At 50.9% G+C, this 20,415-nt stretch overlaps 1 protein-coding gene across 6 annotated transcripts in view; it reads left to right on the forward strand.

The window, feature by feature from the left end:
- Positions 1–20,415, forward strand: part of RNF123 (ring finger protein 123) — a 51,783-nt gene that overhangs the window by 9,512 nt on the left and 21,856 nt on the right. For 5 of the 6 annotated variants that reach the window (XR_010475015.1, XM_065074983.1, XM_065074986.1 and 2 more), the window contains 24 exons: positions 144–230; positions 755–822; positions 1,686–1,822; positions 2,502–2,608; positions 3,443–3,547; positions 3,680–3,805; positions 4,969–5,061; positions 5,236–5,309; positions 5,782–5,899; positions 6,363–6,462; positions 6,911–6,975; positions 7,065–7,136; positions 7,830–7,950; positions 8,745–8,846; positions 10,047–10,153; positions 10,696–10,894; positions 11,516–11,661; positions 11,841–11,924; positions 12,539–12,646; positions 15,362–15,539; positions 16,573–16,647; positions 17,119–17,206; positions 17,458–17,545; positions 17,675–17,759. Coding sequence is in view for 5 of the 6 variants with exons in the window: in XM_065074983.1 (XP_064931055.1) it covers positions 144–230; positions 755–822; positions 1,686–1,822; positions 2,502–2,608; positions 3,443–3,547; positions 3,680–3,805; positions 4,969–5,061; positions 5,236–5,309; positions 5,782–5,899; positions 6,363–6,462; positions 6,911–6,975; positions 7,065–7,136; positions 7,830–7,950; positions 8,745–8,846; positions 10,047–10,153; positions 10,696–10,894; positions 11,516–11,661; positions 11,841–11,924; positions 12,539–12,646; positions 15,362–15,539; positions 16,573–16,647; positions 17,119–17,206; positions 17,458–17,545; positions 17,675–17,759 (2,533 nt within the window). In the remaining variant the exon portion in view is untranslated. Of the gene's footprint in view, positions 1–143; positions 231–754; positions 823–1,685; positions 1,823–2,493; positions 2,609–3,442; positions 3,548–3,679; positions 3,806–4,968; positions 5,062–5,235; positions 5,310–5,781; positions 5,900–6,362; positions 6,463–6,910; positions 6,976–7,064; positions 7,137–7,829; positions 7,951–8,744; positions 8,847–10,046; positions 10,154–10,695; positions 10,895–11,515; positions 11,662–11,840; positions 11,925–12,538; positions 12,647–15,361; positions 15,540–16,572; positions 16,648–17,118; positions 17,207–17,457; positions 17,546–17,674; positions 17,760–20,415 lie in introns of all 6 variants that reach the window. The other variant, XM_065074987.1, reaches the window with a different exon arrangement.

The following is a 20,415-nucleotide window of genomic DNA, read 5'->3' on the forward strand; positions in this document are numbered from 1 at the left end:
CCTAGAGCTTTTCCCAGGCAGAGCATGTGCACTGTCAGCCGCTCTCCCTGTCTGCTGGTCTCCCCCTTAAAGCCCCTCTTGCAATGAGAGGGATCCTCTGTGCTTGGTCTGGTCTGAGTCTCCTCTTTCATACTTGGGTACAGGAAGGAGTAGGAGATACACCAGATTCATATGCGTATGATGGAAACAGAGTGCGCAAGTGGAACGTGACTACTACCAACTATGGCAAAGTGAGTAGCTGTCCTGGGAACGGGATGTGGAGTGAGGAGAAAAAAGCAGGCGGCTCCTTCTCGCTTCATTCTGCCAGGCCTTGTGAAATGCCCCCAAGCTGTCCTCCCTGCGTCAGTCCGCTCTTGGGGAGGCTGTGTGCCAGCAATTGTACTTTTGGGGTGGTGGATGTGCTATGTGGGTGCTTTGTTTAGCAGCCCCAGCAGACTGATTCCCAGCGTAGTGCTGCTGTTGGTCTCTGGAAGACTCTGGCTGTCTGTAGCACGTCAGAGGATGATGTGCTGTTGGGATGAATACATGTTTGATCCTGTGCGTGTTCCTACTGCTGGATGGAGGGAAAAAAGATTCCAATCAGTGGCTTATACGCAGCTTCCAGAAGTGTCTGAAAATGCTGTGTGAGCTGCTCTGAGAAGGAACTCTCTCTTCTTCAACCCTGAATTACAAGGGATTGGTTGGGTTGCAGTCTTTCTTCTGATGTGGGAACACCCTGAATATATGTTTAATCTTTTTTCTCTCTTTACTGCAGTCCTGGGCAGCAGGAGACATCGTCAGCTGTCTGATAGACCTTGATGAGGGCACCATTGCTTTCTGCTTGTAAGCATCTTTGCCCAGTTCCCTGCTTTGTTGATGTCTGTGTGTAACACAAAGGTTTCCTCACTGCTCAGCAAGTTGCTGAGCCCTATTTCTGCCCTCTCCCCTTTAAATTCCTTGGTAGTTCCAGCCTTTGTATTCTCCTTTGTGTTCAGAAACCATCTAAAGGGGCTGTTTAGTCTGCTGAGTTCAGGTGAGAGCATTTGGCAGAAAGATGTTCAAGCTACGAAGTCTGTGTCAAGTTTGCTAGGATTTTGGAGGGGAGGGCATCCCTTGTGATACTTAATACTACAGTGGGCTGAGCCACACTAATTGCTTTTGTGGTCAGCATAGATTCACAGGGAACTGTGGAACGGCAGATAAACCCCCAGCCTCCCACTCCTGCACACAATGAGCAGAGGCCAGCCTGAATAAGAATTGTTCCTTGGCCCTAAACTACAGCCTGTGACAAGTCAGCTGGGATTAAAAACTGTTAAATGCTCTGTGTCATCTTCTAGAGAAAAGTCGATAGAGAGCATCATCCTATTTCCACCAGCATCAAATGGGTGAGGCCAAAAATGTCACCTGCCTTTAAAATGTCCTGCTGGTTAGTTATTTCGTGAGGATTTGAGTTGCCCTTGAAGTGAGTGCAGACTCCAGTGCCTTCCTCTGCCGTCGTATGAAAACAGGAGTGCAGCTGTGCTTCCCGTGGCTGTAACTCAGCAAAGCTGTGACATTTACATGTGTGCCAGATTAAGAGTGACAGGAGGCATGACTGACTGATATGTCTGTGTTGGCAGGTTGCCGGGAGGGGAATGCAGCTACCCAGATTGCCCAGTTGACCTCAAAACCTGTGACCAAAATCTTGTGGGTTTTCCTTCTTTCAGGAACGGCATATCTCTGGGAACTGCTTTTGATAACATCACGCGGGGTGTTGGAATGGCTTACTTCCCTGCCATCAGCCTCTCCTTCAAAGAGTCCGTTGCTTTTAACTTTGGAAGCCGTCCACTCCGATATCCTTTAGGTGTGGGGAGAGGAGGTCTGAAAGGAGAAGAACCTGTCCTGAAACCATCTTTGAAGGCTGTAGAATACACATACGTGACTGCAGGTTGCTTTCTTTTGTTTGCGCTTGGGCGCAGAGCAGGATCAAGGAGAGAACCACCAGGGCAGAACCACTGGGCACACAAACATCAGTGCTGGTCCCTGGGGGTTTCTGAAATGAGACACGCTTCAGCTCTGAAGCAGCAGCTACTGCTGCAGCGGGGGGCTGCCTGTTCCCAGGCACTCGGGTCCTGCAAAGATCTCACCCTCTGGTTTTGGAAACCCGAATGCTCCTGTGCTGCTCTTGGCCACTGGTCTCTTCTGCCTCCCAGCCATATGGGACCTCTGACGTGGTATCAGCATTGCCCGCAGCTCAGGTCAGAGCCGTCCTGGCTGTGCCTGGTGATAGCTGTAGTGGAGTCTTTTGTCCATCCTTCTGGTGAGATAAGAAGTGTGGTGTGAAATACTTACTGCTTGCAATATTGAGGAAGTGGGAATAAGAGCTTGTGGCTTATCATCCATTTAGAAGTCACTGCGGTTTGAACTGTGACTGAGGCATGCATGAGTATAAAGCAAAATGGAGAGTCCTTTTCTTGCACAAACAAAAGAGGTCCTGAAAGGATCAGATTGCATTTTACCTTAACACTTGCCTACTTATCCAGTGGAAGGTTACCGCCCTTTGCAAGATCCTCCTGTCACAGACCTGATGAAGGCTCACAAGCTGTTAGGCTACCTGAAGAATGTGATCCATATTGGAATAGATGTCACGGTAGGCTAATGTCACTGCGTGGATCTGTGGGGCACTGTGCTGGGAAGTGTGGTTCCACACTTCTCTGCAGATGCTAGCAGCTCAGATATTTTGTACACCTGAGAGTCTAAACACTTGTGTGCTTTTGCATGGGGCATGCACATCCCTGGAGCCCTTTTTTGGCTTGCAAAATGGGATTCCTGGTAGTTCCAGGACTTAAGTTAAATCACACTGGGCTTTGTTATTCTCAATCCTATGAAGTTTCAGTCCCAGTATGCAAAAGGTGGTGTTTATTTGGCTCAGAACTGCTGGATTTGATTTTGCAGACTTGAAAGAAGCTTGTTCATGTTGTAAACTTTTTACAGATGTCCTGGTGCAGTGATGTGCTGAAATTCTGGCAGGTCTGCCTTGACAGCTGTTTTTGACTGACACTGTTTGCTAGAATCCATTTTTTTTGTTGCTAGGGTCTGAGATGATCTGTTTATGCCCAAAGCATAGGGAATGCCATCTGCTATTGTCTTGGCTTCAGTAGAGGCCTGCTTTACTAGTTGACCTCCTCTGTAGGGATTCCCATTTAGAAATTATCATGTACACTTGAACTCTTTTCGAAAAACAGGTTATCAAGGTGTGTGCATGTGGTTGATAATATCTGACATCTGGATTGCACTGCAGCTCTCCAGGGGCAAGGGCCTGGCTGCTTTGCCATCCTTAATTCCCGTATTCAAGGTTTTTAGTGCAGTCAGGCGTGGGACAGCAAACGACGACTGCTTCAGGCCTCCAGTTCATTCAGGTGCTGGTGTCTGGATGGACTGGGCTGAATCCAAGCTGTGTGTTTTTCTGGGTTTGTTGTTGCAGGAGGGGAAGCTGGTGGAGAAGGACATGTCCATGTGGCAGCTGCAGGGAGAGCCCACAGTGTTGATTACACTAGCCCACATCTTCAATTATTTCTCTCCTCTTATGGTGAGTTTTGCCTGCCCATTGCAAGCTTCTGTAGGTGCCTGTTATTGTGCTTTGCAAGGGGAGGTAAACCTCAGCCTTTGCTGGGAAGTGATTGTGCCTTGGAGGACTGTTGACCTGGCTCTCTGTCTGCAGTGCAAGGTGTACCTGGTGGAAGATGTGCTCATGACCTTCCTGTTGAGCATCCTTGAGCGAGGAGGGGCAGTGGAGGCCCATCCCCTTATACAGCAGCTGCTGGATCTCATGTGGCTTCTAATGGAGGTGAGTTGTCAGAGTGCTGGTTCCTCCCCAGGGATCACAGGGAGATCTGGGAGGTGCTGAGGAGAGGAGCCTTCTATAGAAAATGCTAGCAGTGGCCAGCTTCTTTCCCTTCTTTTTTTTTGTAGTAGACCACCCTCTCACATAGCTCAACTGGCTGCTTCACACCCAGAGGATGAGGGTTGAATGCAGAGTAATTGGTAGTGGTGACACTGGCAAGGAGCTAACAAGGCATTACTAAGCTTCTCCTACTGCCAAAGGAACTGGTGATGTTGAATAACTTCCTGCTGCTGGGAACATCAAATTCATCAATAAGACATGAGTTGTTGGATGTTGTTAGTGATTATGTGACTGTGGAGGTTTAAATGCTGCCTTGTGCTCCAAGAGATTGATCAGAGTGTGCAGGACTGGGGTGGAGATGGGCACTGCAGTCTCACCACCTCCAGCAAGCACCACTGGGGAAGAATCTCCTCCAGCTTCCCGTGCCCCTTCCTGTCCAAACTGGATGAGGTTGCTCCTTCCTGGGACACTTGTTTGAGGCAGCATTTGTCAGCCACAGGGATCTGCTGCTGCTGGGGTGCTTACACAGAGCCAATCACTGCCAGAGATCTGCTTGGAGGCAGCAGATCCTTTGGGGTAAAAAATAACAGATATGGGCACTGGGGCAGCCAGCTGTCATGAAAAGTTTAATAGAAAAATTTCATGACCCCCTCAGGCCCATCATTTTAGAAGTAGGTAGGGCTCTGTGTTTGTGGAAGACTTGTCACTTGCCCTGTTGGTTAGCTGGGAGTTGGACTCAAAAAAACAGCTCTTCTATCACCATGTTCACACAGAAGTAACTTTTTCCTTTCTGGGTTGGTTCTGCCAACACCATGTGTTGGATGGGTTCAGGAGGTACAGGGATGGGTGACTCAGCCCATATAAACAGAACCTGGGACTTTGGCTTTTTGCAGATGACTTTTCAGTTGGTTTTACTAGTGCAGAAGCTTGTTTCCCATAGCAAAGCAATGGCACCAACTTCTGCTCGGACTCTCTCCTGTGGAGTCAGATGGGCAAACACTGTGGGTTCAGAGCACCTGCTTTTTCCTTCGAAGGCCACACTCTGGGAACTGTAGCTGTTCCTGACTCCATGCTGTTGCTGTTCAATGTATTTCTTATTTTCTCAGGAATATGAAGTACATGAGTGCCTCAAGCAGCTACTGATGTCTCTGCTGCGGGCTTACAGGTTCTCACCCATCGTCCCAGACCTGGGATTACAAGTGAGTTGCACTTCTGATTAGTCAGCTTCTGTTATGTCCCCTTGTCCAAAGGTACACGATGTTTTGGATTTTGCAGTTGTTTGATCCAGCAGTAGCAGTTCTGTAACACTCTACTTCTTAGAGTCATATCCTCTTCTGTAAATTGAGTCAATTTTGCTTCTCCTGTTTCGCTAGATTCACTACCTCCGGCTCACCATTGCGGTCTTGAAGCATGAGAAATCCAGGAAATATCTACTCAGCAATGTTCTGTATCCTTTGTGCCTGCTCTAGTCTCAGTTCTCCCCGCCCTCAACAGTGCAGCCAAGGAGGCTGCATGGATCTGCAGGTCCTGGCAGGCAGAAGCCACCTTGGCTTTGAGAGGTCACTTCTAATTTCTCGGGTCTCCTGTCTGCCTGACACCATTCACTACAAAGTTCTGGTTTGAGGAGGGGGAGTGGTGCCATATAGGTCATGTCCTACTAACACACAGGACTTAATTTCTGCCTGTGTGACCTCTCTAATGTCCCTAGAGCAAAAAGACACTCAGAGCAGTCCAGCTGCCATGCTAGTCTTTGGGCAGCTGCTGTGACAACTTCATGGGGCTTCTCCCAGGAGAAGGGGGTTCTGGATCTTGCAGAGCTTGGAGTGGTTGTTGGAAAGAGGTCTCTCACTGCAGCTCTGGAAACGTGCCTTGTACCATCTCCCAACATAGCTTCTGTGCTTGCTTTAACTTGGCCACAGCTTTGATGTGCTCCGTTCGGTTGTGTTCTTCTACATTAAGAGCCCGCTGCGTGTGGAGGAGGCGGGTTTGCAGGAGCTCATTCCCACCACGTGGTGGCCAAACCGCTTCACCAAGGAAGTGAGTAAGGGCACGTCTGCTAAGGAGGTGTAAGAAATGTTATGGCTTGCTGTCCCTATCGTGTTCTGGCAGAGGAAGTTGGATGGTCTATGTTTCCAGCTGCGCTAGCACTGGTGGAGCCTGCAGAGCTATGTGAGAGCTGTAGCTTCTCCATTGCCCTGTTATCTTAATTAGCCCTTAGAGGGGACGTTTGGGGTGTGTCACTCAGGACAGGGGAGGGGGACACTTTTCTGTGGCAACAGATTTGAAAGGGAACCTCACAGTGTCTAAGGAACTACAGCTTGACTTGTGTGTCCTCAAAATATCTCCTGTCCTTACTGGTTACAAGGCCAAGGAAGGCCTGTTTAGGTGTGCTGCCAGCTGCACTCATGCACATTGTTTCAGGCAGTTTCCACTCTCTATTTGGCAAGACATTTTCCCTGTGCAGTGATCTCTGACTAACCAGTGTCTGTACCCCAACCAGGGCAAGGAGAGTAAGGAGGTGAAGGAGGAGAGTGCTGAGGAGAGACTGAGGCGGCGAGCGTATGAAAGAGGCTGCCAGCGGCTCAAAAAACGAATCGAAGGTCTGTGAGGAAGGAGGGAAATTGCCAAGATCTCATAGCTTCTGCGCAGCCAGAGGGACTGACCGTTGAGCTGCTCCCAAATCCCCTTCACGACCTGAACTCCGCTGTGCTCCTGCCAGGACAGGCTGAGCAGCAGAGACGGGGGCCAGCCGTGCCATTATTTGGTGGAGTGGTATGAGTGCTGGGACCCCCACCATGGAACACGAGCAAACCAAAATTTCCCTCTAGGGGCATTGCTTGTCAGCTGTAGATAAGTTTATTGCTATGTGGTGGAGGAGAAAATTCTTATGGTGATGGGATTAGCATTCTGTGGGTACCGGTTGTCCCTGAGCCTCCCTCTGCTGAGGAGGTGGCCGTTCTCCTGGGGACAGGGTCCTGCAGTTGGGGTTAATATGAGTAGTTGCTCTCCAGTAGTTGTTTTCTGATGGCATACGTGTCACCATTTTAGTGGTTGAAGGTCTCCAAGTTCAGATTCTGAAGCTGCTGCTGAACAACAAGGACAGAGGAGGAGGGGTAAGCGCCCTGTGGATCTTTTGCTGCACTATCTCCATGTCACAGGACTTGTAAGGTATAGTTTTACCACTTGCTTTTCCTCCTACCAGGTGGAAGCCTCCAGATACATCTTCTTAAACAAATTCCGCAAGTTTCTTCAGGAGAACGCGAGCAACAGAGGGGTAAGTCAGAGCGCCAGCCTTCCCTTGAGCCTCACCCGGAGAGCTCACTGGCACCTTCAGGCTGGGAGCTCTGCCCTTTTGGTGGGGCTGCTTCCAGCAGTTGATTAACCAAGATCTAGATACGACAGGGAGTGGGGAGGAGGGAGAAGATGTGAGGCTAGAAACCAGGCAGCTTATCCAAGTCCTATGTAGTGATTTATGGGAAGGTGTTCCTTGGGAAACTCGTCGGGTAGGAGCTGAACATCCTCCTAAAACCTCTCAGGGAGCACGGCTGTGGAGTGCTCTGCCACAACTGGCCTGCTGGCTTTGGCATCCTCTTCACTGCTTGGGTGGGAACTGTTCTTCTGGCCCTGGATCAGGCTGTTGGCCTGCAGCTTTGGAAGGTAGGCATCCACTGTTGCAGGAAACCCTTTCTTCACCTGCATCTCTTGTGTTCATGATCAGCCCCATCTCTCATGGTGGAGCACATAGTATCCATCTTTTCTGTCAGACCAGCTTGTTGTTTCAGTGCTCAGGAGTTTGTAGAGGTGGAAACTCTTGCCTGCCATCAGAGCTGGGCTCTCTCCCAGTGCTGGAACCTAGAGATGATAGCAAGGCTGAGAACGCAAAGTTTTTTCCTGCCCTATGTAGCCACTGGGACAAAGATGCACTTTCACACCTGCCCTGATGGCTGAACTCTCATTCTTGCCCTAGAACTTGACTGTGTTGTGCCCGCCAGAGTACATGGTGTGCTTCCTGCACCGGCTGATCGCTGCCTTGCGCTTCTTCTGGGATGACCACAAGGCAAAGACCCCTGCTGCACTAAACAGTGAAGGTAAGGCCTGGAGGAGAAGCTTTGAAGGCATTTCTGTGGCTGGGAGAAGGGTTACCTCTTGGCAGTGCTCTCTGGGATGCTGGAAATTTTGTGTTTCTCATGGATGCTTGAGCCTTCTGTTATCCTGTGTCTGTAGTTTTGTGGAAATTCCTGTCCACAGATCTGTTCCAGTTAACATGCAGACATGAGACTTGCAAAGCAGCGCCTGTACTGTTTGTGAGTTCCCACTGTATGCGCTGGAGCAGGGTCCAATATTGATGATGGGTCTGTAGGAGGGCAGCTCAGGGATCCCATAGTCAAAGTTTAGGGGAAGATATTTGTTTTTGTGGTTGCCAGATTCTGGGATTCAGGGGAAACCAAGTCAGTGCCAGTTGCTTTCCCACCCTCAAACCCCACCTTGCTTCTCCTGCCATGATCTACTTGTCACTCCCGTTTCTTGCTCGAGGCTGACCTTTTCTCTGGACTCAGTAAGTGCCTTATGATCCCTGCAAGACTAGTGACAGAGCTGGAGTAGCCAGCTGGAAAGCAGCTGAGTTTTCTGACAATCCAGTTTCCCCCAGTGACTGGGGAGGCTTGTCGATGGGCTGTGGGTTGCTCCTGTATCTACATGAATCTAATTCTTGCTTCATTGTGAAAATCACTTCTGCCTTAATGGCTTGGGCTGTTATGGCAACAAGAATTGTCACCCAGTAAAGGTCCATGCTGGTCTGTGGGGTCTGTCTTAGGAGGACTTACTTGTCTGTGTGGGTTCTGTGCATGGGACTCATGGAAAAAACAAATCTTCTCTGCTTTAGAGGCGTATGTCCCTCCTCAACTCTTCTATAATGGGAAGGTGGATTATTTTGACCTTCAGCGACTTGGAGGTCTCCTGTCTCATCTTAAGAAAACTCTGAAAGGTAAGTGCTCTCATTTCCAATACCTGCATCCAGGTCCTGACTGGAGTTCACCCAAGAGACATCCCAGGGAGGGAGCTGTGGGTAGTGAATTGTGATTAAATTTAAGGAGAGACTTGACTTTTTATGAGGTGAAAGTCACGCTGAAGAAGACACTATCCCTTGTGGGTGGAAAATCATTTAAGTTAACAGTTTACTCTTTATATCCCTGAATGGGGCCTGTGGCTGGTGGAGGGAAGGGGGTATTTTGGGAATACCCTCTGGTGTGTTGTTCTCGCTGCATCACAGCCAAGGGCTGTCAAAGCTCTGTCAAAGCGCTGCCGATCAGCCTGGCTCTGCTGGATATGAAGGATGTCTGGGATTACTGGCTGTACCACACCAGGAAAGCAGTAGCAGCCTTGTGCGTGTATGACAGCTGTGTGTGTTTTGGCAGCACGCTGCTCTGGCAAGAAACTTTTAAAACCTCCCTTTTGGAAGGGTTAGAAACCTCTTGCCATTCGGTCAGACTAGGTTTGTGTCTGGTTTCTGGCTAATGTGGCACTTCCTTTGGCTCAGATCACTCTTCTTCCCTGTGTGTTTGCAAGATTAGGACAATTTTCTCTGTCTCAAATTGAACCCTGGCTGTTCAGAATTAGATTACTGAACTTGAGAAGCATGTAATCTTCTCTGGTCTCTAACCAAGGTCTTCCTGGCCAGCTTTAAAGACAGGGCTATGACTAGAGGACACGTTCAGGCTTTGTACAGCATAGCTGCCATCACAGCCTTCCTCTGGGCTGAGAATGATTTCTGGTCTGAGTCTCAGTTCTGGTGACTTGGGGGCATCTCATGGGACAGCATTGCAGACCTGGAGGCTTAACAAATGTTCTCAGGCCCTGAGTTTCCTTCCCTACACTAATCCAGTTTGGCCCTGGCAGTTGTCTTGTGATTCCTTGGTTATTCTATTTGTTGCTGGTAGGAACAGGAACAGAAATGGGTCCTGGGTGAGCAGCACCCATCACTGCTTGGTCTCTGCTGTGTTAGCAAGGGCAGACCTATTTCACATAGGAAGCTGGAGGGAAGGTGAGCTTGTTCTGATGCCACATCCAGCTTTGCTGGCTGCTCCTCAGCTGCTGAGAAGCAGGAAGAAGGATGAACCTGGGGCTGCCTCGTGGGAAGCAAAGAGTGATTCCTGTGTTCACAGCAGCTTTGGTGTGCTCTGTGCAGATGACCTGGCTGCAAATGCCAATGTCCTGATCGACCCTGCGGAGCTGCAGGCCGTGACTATGGACGATCTCGATGAAGATGAGGAATCGGCAACATCAGCAGCACAGGTGAGCCATGGGCTGTGATTCAATTGTGGGGTCACATGTGCCAAGGCAGCAAGGGCTGAGCCTCTGACTAGAAAAGCTTTCCTTTAGAGGAAGGCAACGTTTGGGCCAGGGCTCTAACCTGTCCACGGGCAACCAGATAAACAGCTGCACTTGCATGAGAGTCACTGGAAGTCAGCAAGGTCCCAGATGCACCAAGTTTGAGCAGCAAAATTTTCTTTGCTCTACTCTCTCACTGCCCACAGATCTGAATATGCCCCCTGCCCTCCATGACAGCTCTTGATGCCTGCATTTGGACGGGTACAAGGCAACTGCAGAGAGAGCAGCTTCTTGCTGTGCAGATCTGCTGCTTGTACCTGGCACATGCCCTTGGAGGAATGAATGTCCACTTGCTCATGTGGCACTGCTGGCCCAGCCGTGATAGGAAGGGTATCTGCTCACCTTCCAGTGGCCACTGTGCATCTGTACCAACATTTTTGCAGGGGCAAGGGAGGGATAGCGGGCAGCCAAACAGCTAGAACTGTTTCTCCCTTCATTTCTTTCAGTCTCAGCGTCCCTCTGCCGCCCTGGCCATCGGTGGAGCTCTTGCCAGACCCGGCTGGCTCAGCTCCCCGACCCTGGGCCGTGCCAACCGCTTTCTCAGCACGGCGGCTGTCAGCCTGATGAACCCGCGGAGGCCTCTGGGCACCCTGGAGAAGATCAAAGTGCGCACGCTCAGTGTGGAGCAGCGGACAGAGGAGGACAGTGAGTACTTCCGCTGCATGCTACTGTGGTCCAGGTGGTCCCTGGGAGAATGGTGACTTCCAGCTCCCAGTACTCTCAAGTGGAGAGCAATCCATTTATGACCAGCATTGCTACTTCCCATTCTCAGGACATGCTGACACCCACAAGTCCACATTAACCACGTTGTTGTTATGAACATGACACTGGTGATGTTGTCACTCTCTGTGTAAGGAGATGCTGCCCTGGTCCCTGCAAAGGCAGTGACACATTGCAGGGAGGTAGTTCGAAGGCAGCTTGTAGCCACATTTGCTCTGAACACAGGCCACCTGAAGGATGAGGTGTGCATTAGCAGCCCCATTGCTGTTGGTTGGGCCAGGCAGCCTCTGAAGCACATACAGGGCTTGAGGAGGTGGGATTGGCATGGCCTGGGTCTGTTTGAACAGATCTGGCAGGGCAACCTGATGCAGGCAGTGGGATGGGGATGGTGTGTTTGTGTATCTAGTGAATCCCATGGGCTGGGAAGGAGTGGTGTATTACAGAGACACAGTAGGGCTTTGACTTCAGAGGGGTGCAGGCAGAAGCAGAGGTGCCAAAATGCCTTGCTGAGAACTTCTCCCCTCCTGTCTGGGGGGCCCATTGCAGTTGAAGGCAGCCATGGAAATGAGGGTCTCTTACTGGGCAGACCCCCAGAGGAGCCAGACCAGCCCATCACAGAGAACTCCCTCCTAGAAGTCCTGGATGGAATAGTGATGATGTACAACCTCAGTGTCCACCAGCAGCTTGGGAAGGTAAGCAGGAATCCGTTCCCCAACCTCCACGCTTCTACACTGACTTTCTCTTTTCTGCTTATTAAGTGACTCTGTGTGCTGTTTCCTTCTCCTCCTAACCCTGTGTGGGGTCTGGTTGCGTGCTCATATGTCTAGGGAAAAAATACCTTTGTTTATTTTTGGAGTTTGCTGTTTTTCAGATGGTTGGTGTGTCAGATGATGTAAATGAATATGCTATGGCACTGAAAGACACAGAGGAAAAAATCAGCCGCTGCCCAAAGAGGGTAAGTGTCTCTCCCAGTGTTCTCTTCTGGTAGAGCCTGAGTATCTGGCAAACAGGATGAAGCACAATGGGTGATTTCCAGCCTTGGAGTGACCAATGTCTTGGATGGGGTAAATAACCCATGCCTGGAGCTGTCAGTGGCATTTCATACTGTGCCAGCCCATTGTACCGCTGCCTCAAGGAACAGAGGGACCAGCTGCATTGGCTCCTCCCAGGAAAAACATAGCAGTTCACAGACCTCCATGGGCTGCAGACACCTTGGACCTTGTCTCCTGGGGTGGGGACCCCCAGTGCTGGGCTGGGGACACATCTGTCCTATTCCAGCCGCCAGAGACTGAGCGTATCTGATGATCCATTAAAGAAGTATCAGAAAGTAGCTGACCCTAGAGCTACTGCCCACAGTGGCCTTGTGGGCTGCAGCCGAGGCCGCGAAGTGCTCTTCATAGCACTGACTCCCACTCCCTCCCCAGAAAGGCTGCTGACCCGCTTCCCTCCTGCCAGTACTCCCTAGCTATCCCCAGGGTGGTATTTTCTTTTGCATTGTTTGTCCAGCTCTGGAAAAGGATGCTATAAATGGCAGTGACATCTGCCCTCACATCTCTGCACTCTTTTCAGAGGAGGGATATCCACGAGGAGCTGCTGAAGAGCCAAAAAGTCTTCTCTGAGAAGCTCAATCACCTGAGTCGACGCCTTGCCTGGATAAATGTCACCATTTACTCAAAGGTGGGCAAGAGCATAATGTGAGCAGCTTGGAGGAGACCGAGCAAACGTGCCTCTGTGTCTGTGCTGCTCGGCTCACGTGTCACAGGTGTTGTATTTCCTGGTGTTGGAGCAATGTCTATGGTTTGTGTGGCTTGTTTTTCCTTTCTTGCACATCATACACTCCATCCTAGGCCTGGACCCTCTCCTGAGCCAGGCTTGGTCCCCCAGTGTTTGTTAGGACAGAGCCCAGCCTGCTCTGAGCTGTGTGTGGTGCTGCAGGCTGTCCCTTGGGGCATTGTACCTCTGGAGTACAGGCAGGAGGGTGTGGGTCAGAGGGAGATTCACTTCTCAGGGCATATCTGGAGCACAGAGGCTGCTGTGAACCATTTCCCTGAGCTGTGCTGTGTGTCACGGGGGCATCTCACTAATGCTGCTCTTCCTGAAATCTGTAGGATCCAAGCCTATGTCTTTTTTGTTCAGGTGTTGTCCCCTTCTTCCCTTGGTTCCTACACAGAGAGGGTGCATTCCACATTTAGTAATGCAGTGACTCTTTGCACAGGCTGTCCTTTCTTCCCTGCATCCACCGTTTTCCATAATAAAGTCTCTGGTCAGTTTTCTCACGAGCAGTTTGTGCTCTTACACTCTGCAGATCTTATCCTTTTGTACCCCAAACGTTGCCTTGCCCCATCTCTGTAGCTTTTTTGTGTGGGGGAAGAAGATGCATTTCCCTAAACCTATAGTGGCAGCAGGGTCTCTGCTGTGTCCCAGGATGCGAAGAGGAAGGGGAGGAGTGGTAGTTTCTATGAACACACCTGGCAGAACTGCGGTGGCAGATCCTGATTCAGGAGCTCTTTGTTCATCCCCTGTTTCACTCCCCGAGCGGGACCGCAGGGCACAGCGCTGCAGCAGCTCTCTGTGCATTAGTGTAGCCCATGCTTGCCAGAAAATAAACCTTTCTTCCCAGACTGCCCTGGAGAGGCTGCGGGGCATTAGCAGTGTGTGCATTGCAGGGATCGCTGCCATGGCCCATGCAGAACCACTCTTGTGTCTCTAGATGATCTATTGTCATATTAAATGCAGGTACCGCCTCCCATCAGGAGTGCGGTGTCACCTTTCCGGATGAATCAGCAGCATCTGGTGGTGAAGGTCACAGCCTTCTCCGCTTGTGCTTCCTCCATGGTCTGCACGGCCGGCTGTGACATGTGCTCTTGACAGGAGCGTAGCTGCACAAGGAGCCTGTCCACACTGCCTGGACCTTCAGAGCTCCATCTTGGCCATTGTGTGTTACTGCTGTTTCCCAATTGGGACATCCAGCCAGCAGACTCCTGCATCCCTGGGGCTTGTGTGAAATGTAGGGACACGTCTGTATGAGTTTTGGAGGCACTGCTGGTGCTGATGGAAAGAAAGTGATTCTATGTGGAGGCGAAGTCCTGCTCAGTGCTGGGGTGTCAGAGCTCGGGAGAGGCTGCTCCGTCTTCAGGGGAATTAGTCACTAGTCTATCCTGAGCTGAGGGATCAAGGTTAGATAAGAGGTAACGCTACATCTTAAAAACACTCTGAGATTTAAAGCAGATAATCCTGCCTTCGAAACATTCCTGTGGGAAGACCATTTCAGCTTATTTTATTACAATGCTTTATTTACCCATCACACTGTAGGTAGTCACATCTTTGTACCCTCTTGGTGTAGGCTTTCTTCTGGATTGACAATAACTGAGATGATGTTTTGAGGTTATCAATTCTTAATAAACCCAAATGCAGCTTTCTTCACCTTAACATCTGCACAATTGCTTTTTATCCTCTAAGCAACAGTTGTTGTGTGTCAGTGTCAAGATGAAGATGTCTTTTAGTCAATTTACTTGATGTACACTAGTTCAGTCTAATTTTCAGAACAAACCCATGTAAATCTCCCAAAGATGGTAGCTAGATACTTTAGAGAAGCCACTAAGCAAATGAAGTCACTTATCTGCACCTCTGATTTTATTTTTTTTTTAATTGGAAGTGTAACCCTCCTCCATCTATTTTTATGCAAATTGCTATTGCTTATGATATTTCTAGGCATTGCAGGATATGAAACATTTTTTCCTCTTTTTATGGCTTTATTGGTGCTGATTTTTATAGCTTAAAATCATGTAGATGCCCTTAAATTTCCTGTTTTTAATTTAGAACCCCCTGAGTTTTGCTTAGAGAAGCAAGGGGCTGACGTTCCTCAGGACACTAAATCTGGCTGAATGGCTGGCACAGAGTCCAAAGGGCTGTGGCCGCCTATTGGTATGAGCTTTCTGCCTGTTCCCATTTAATTCCCACAAAGGACCGGCTTTCTTTCCAGCAGACCTATGCCTGCCTTCCTTCAGCCAGCATACTTGGAATAAAAACTAGCATGGCCCTTTGCAGTCAGGCCCGCGTGGTCAGATGTGCCCTACCCAGGAGCAGTTCTTGGAGGGTTGTGAGGCTCAGTGAGACAAAGCCACAGTCGATCTGATGCCACACTGGTGATGGTCGTGCTCTGATCCTGATGTTGATGTAGAAATCTCACATTGCTCCTTCCACCTGACGCTTCTGTAACTCTATGGAAAGAACGAATGGCACAGATCTGGTTAATGAATTGAGAGCAGTGGCCTGAGGAACATCTCAGACATGGGGAAGTTTGTGAGGTCTAAGCATGGTGCTGACTGTTGTGTTTCTCCAAAGAGGAGCTGGACAAAACTGAATGGGGATTGTTGTGTTCTCTCTGGCCAGGAGAAGATGCAGGACATATATTGGCTACTGCGGGTTTGCATCCGCACCATCGAGCACGGCGACAGGACGGGCTCACTTTTCGCTTTCATGCCGGAGTTCTACCTCAGCGTGGCTATGAACAGCTACAGCGCACTCAAGAACTACTTCAGCCCTGTAAACAGCATGGAGGAACTTCCAGGTAAGGGGATGGGGAGGCCTTGCTAATTCTGACATGATGAAGTCTAAATAAAGCCACATCCTTATGGTGAAGTAGTGGTAGCTGAGCATTGTCCCTTCTGTATCCTTTCCTGGCTGTGATGTGCTGCACCAGGATATTGTCTGTGTGCTGTGAGGCAGGTGTTGAGTGCCGTTTCTCGAGTAGATGCCACTGGTGAGCTGTGGCCATTGCTGAGCTCAGGCAGGGAGCCCAGGCCTTGCCCAGAGCTGGCACAGTGTTGGCTGCAGTGAAAATCACTGGCAGCTGTGGAATTTGTTTCTAAGGAGGCACCCGGAATGGGCTGGGATGCTGGGAGATGTGCTTGCCCCAGCAATGGCTGCCGCTGCCTGCTGATTTCTGTGTGGGAGGTGTGCCACGAGTGCAGGAGCTGGGACTGCTTTTGGATCCCCCTGGCACTGGGTAAACGTTCCTGTGGAGATGACCACCCTCTTGATGCCAAGAGTCTATGTTTAGGTGTATTCCCTCTGTGCACATTCTGTGCTATTCCTGACTAAGTGATCCCAGCAAGCTCTTAGCAAATTGTTCTGTGTTCTCCAGAGCCTGCGAAGGTAAGAAGAGCTTCTGTTCCCACCAACAGGAAATAGCTAAGTGTTCACATCCATTAAGTGGGAACTGTGCCTGCTGTTCAGGGAGCAGCAGAATTAAGCGGCAGCAGATTCCTTCAGCGCATGCAGGCTGCACAGGGCTTTTCCATGTAGATCTAGGGTGTTATTTGTGTTTCTCAGCCTCTTCTACACTAGACATCTTGTCTGACTCAGCTGCATGGTCTTATCTTTCTCCAAGTAACTGACTCAAACTCTGCAGACTGAGGTGAGCGGCTCTGTTGGAGATGAATGTGCTTTCCCAGCTGTCTGTTTTGACAACTAGATGAAACTCCAGTTAGCTGCATTAGGAACGAGTGCTGTGGCCTGTGCTGTGTCCACAGGAAAGCTGGGACCAGAGGGCTGCCCATTGGGCCATTGGCGTGACCCCTGCTCCCTCCTTCCCTTTGCAGGCTACGAAGAGACTCTGATGCGCCTCGCTGCCATCCTGGCCAAGCACTTTGCTGACTCGAGGATCGTGGGCACAGGTAAAACTGCTCTCCTCGCTTTGGGGTGATATATTGGTTAGTGGTTAGACTCGATGATCTTAAAGGTCTTTTCCAACCAAAATTATTCTATTATTCTATTGGACTTCTGGCCAGTCCTATTGCCAGTGACTCACCAGACTTCCGTTGGGATGCATTTGCTGAATCCACTGAGTGCTTTACGCCTCCATGTACCAGAAGAGGCTGAGCACTGCCCTTTTCTGGTGTGTCCTGCTTGTTCCAGGGTTAGATACATGACCTAAGGTAGCCTTTTTAGAGGTGTTCCAGCTATTTGCATGTCAAATCTGGGGTTACTTCTTAGCTGCCTGGGCATAGGCACGCTCTCTTCTTCAGCTGGGATGGCAAACCTCTGTGAATAAGGGCCTATCCCTCCCAGCCTCCGGCATTCAGGTGCTCCCCAGCATGCTGCATGTCCTCAAGCATCTGTCCAAGCCCATTCTTGTTCCTCCGCAGACATCCGGGACTCCCTGATGCAGGCCTTGGCCAGCTACGTGTGCTATCCACACTCACTGCGTGCGGTGGAGAGAATCCCAGAAGAGCAGTAAGTGCTGCGCTGCCTGTCCCGGGGGGCAGGGCTGGGGGGTGGCAAGGCTGGGTGGGGGAGCAGGTGGGTTGCCAAGCACTGCCAAAGGTCCAGGAGCTGCAGCAGGGTGCTGGAGTTGGTTTGAGGACCTCCCTTCACCCTTATACCAGCGGCTTTGCTCTGTCCCAGTTCTGTGGGTCCTACCATGGGTCCTATTTAATCCCCTGCCGCCAAACCCTTTGTGGCTAAGCAATGTCCTTGTCTGGCAGGCGGATCTCCATGATGAAGAACCTCCTGGCTCCCTATGAGCAGCGACCCTGGGCACAGACCAACTGGATTCTCGTCAGGCTGTGGCGGGTGAGCATCCTGCATTCCCTGCTTCTCTCACCATCTGGGGCTGGGTGGACACTGAGCATTTCAGTTTCCAGTACCACCAAAAGCCAGCTGGCTTCCAGCTCCAAGATATTTCCTTATCTCTTTTACCAGGGCTGTGGCTTTGGGTACAGATACACACGGCTCCCACACCTGCTGAAAACCAAGCCTGAGGACGCCAGCCTACCCAGCCTGCAGAGTGAGTGGGGCCAGGCACTGGCACTTGGGATTGTGATGGGTGGTGGGCCAGCCTCTTCCCTAGCAGCCGTCCCTGCTACGGACCATGCCTGCTGGGTAGATGGCTGCTGAAGTAGGGGGATCCTGACCAAATATCCAGACCTGACCGTTGCAGGCAGCATTTCCTTTCCTGGACATCCCCAGTCTCTCTGCACTGGCTGGTGATTTTTTTGCCTGCTGAGTGCTGGGTTAGATCTATCATGAGGAGCAGTTCTGCCCTTCAAAGGAAAGGTGAGAGGTCCTCGACAGAACTTTACCCCAAAATGTGAGCCTGAGAGAAGGCTCTCTGACATCTGCAGTGAGCAGCTGCTGTGGGGAAGTGTTGGTGAGCATACCAGCAGGTACCCTGTGAGAGGGAGTGAGTGCCCAAGGAGACAGGGCACTGGACAAATTTGCAAGCAGGGAGTCTTTTGATCAGGCATCTGAGAGCCTGGCAGAGTCTGTCCTGCCTTTGGCACGGCAATTTGATTCTCTGAGCTGTCACCAAGCTGAGGGGATTCTTGGCTCTGTTGCGGCTGAGAAGGGCACGGGGAGGAGAAGGTACCTTACCTGAGCTGAAGACCATGTCCCCAGCTTCAGCCTTGCAGGGTCTGGGCCCGTTTGGTTACATTCCTGACTCCCCTCTAGAGTGGAGAAGGCTTTGTGCCAGACCATGCTCCTGGGGAGCTGCCCGGGGTTGGGGGACAGAGGATACTGCAGCCTGACACGGGCAGGCTGCATGTGGACGTGCGTGCTGATCCCCATCAGTAGGTAGGGCTGCCTGTCTCTGTTTTAACATCACTCTTGTTCTCTTTCTCTCTCCTGCCTGTGGGTGCCCAGGAGATCTCTCTGTTGCTAGTTTCCAGAGTAAGTTTGTTGTGTGACCCCCTCTTGCCTGGTGAAGTAGCTGTAGAGAGCTCCCTCTTTCCCTTCTTCTGCCTAGACAGACCCTGCTTTGGGGGGCAGAGGGCCTTACGCTATGGTCCCTTTTCTCAGTTACATCCCTGGGAGATGCCGGAGGGGCTGGTGCCCACGTGGCAGCCTCTGAGGCTGCATCACAGGCCCACTCTTGCTTCTGTATTATCAGGGTTCCCTCTGGGGTCAGAGCCCTGCTGCAGGCTGTGCCAGCTTTGGGTTCCTCTCGTCCATGGAGGACGATGGGGAAGCCCTGACACACACGCCAGAGGGACCTCGTGACTGTCCTCTGACCCTGCTACCACACAAGCAAGCCCTATTGGGTGGCTGCCACTAGTCCCATGGGGTGGTGACTGAGCTCCCCCAGCCTCAGGGAACTCTGGAGCTGGAGCAAAGCTCCTCAGCTTTTGAGGCCTCTCCATCCATCTCCGGATGGCTCCGCACAGTCTGAGCCTGGAGTGGGCTGGGCTGGCTACTGGGGACTTGCTCCTGGGATTGCTATTTTAAAGTGCAACCAAATCAATAATGAATGCCGATTTAATTGAAGAGGGACATGGGACTCAGAGGTGTCCTTGAGATGCTGCCTGGGGAAGGAGGAGGAGACAACCCCCCCATCTTCCCACCCGTCATCTTCACTTTGTTGCAATTTGAGCATTGGCAGGGACAAGGGGACAAACTGCTGAGCTGAACGAAATCCCTGTTTGTCTGGATCTGCTTCTGCAGGCCAGTCTGAAGGGAGCTTGGGCAAATGCCTCTTGGTGCTCCAGCCTCATCCTGCTTTGCGGACACTTCCTTGGAGGACTCTGCACAGGTGGCAAAGTTGTGCTGGTGCTGCCTTGCAATATCATAGGATAATAGAATGGTTTGGGTTGAAGGGACCTTCAAAGCTCATCCAGTGCCCCCCCTACCATGAGCAGGGACATCTTCACCAGCTCAGGTTGCTCAGGGCCCCGTCCAGCCTGGCCTGGGATGTCTCCAGGGATGGTTCATCCACCACCTCTCTGGGCAACCTGGGCCAGGGTTTCATCACCCTCAGTGTAAATAACTTCTTCCTCATGTCTTTGCCCTCCTATAGTTTAAAACCATTACCCCTTGTCCTATTGTAACACACCCTTCTAAAAGGTCTGTTCCCATCTTTCTTATAGGCCCCTTTTAAGTACAGAAAGGCCGCAATAGGGTCTCCCTGGAGCCTTCTCCAGGCTGAAAAACCCCTACTCTCTGTCCTCATAGGAAGTAACTGTATATAGTATATATAAGTGAAGTAACTCCACCTAGGTACTTGTGCTTGCTACTCTGTTTATTAGCAATGCTGGCTGCCTCCTTACCTCCTGCACAATGCATGCAGCCCCATTAGAGAAAGGAGAGACAAGGCTGTCATGGCAAGGCCTGCAGTTGCTGCTTTGTCTCACTACAGCCAGGTTGCTGTGGCACAGATGGCCTATCAGTGGCATAAGGGAAGGATCGATGCCTGGTTTCTGAGCAAGCATGAGTTATCCATGAAACACGCAAAGCACAGACCACCGGGCTCCTGCGCTGCCTTAGCCCGTGCTCACCAATGGTGGGCAATGAGATACTGTCTGGCTTAGCCCAGCGCGGGGGAGGTGCTCAGAAAGGCTGTGTGTGTCCCTGCCTGCTCCCCAGGTTGTTCCTTAGCCCCGCCAGCACCAAACAGCTCTTGTGCAGACAGGGCTCTGCCTCCTGTTTGGCTCCCGAGAGCAGATGGG

This window comes from Columba livia, chromosome 10 (genome assembly GCF_036013475.1).
Source record: "Columba livia isolate bColLiv1 breed racing homer chromosome 10, bColLiv1.pat.W.v2, whole genome shotgun sequence".
NCBI classification, from domain to species: domain Eukaryota; kingdom Metazoa; phylum Chordata; class Aves; order Columbiformes; family Columbidae; genus Columba; species Columba livia.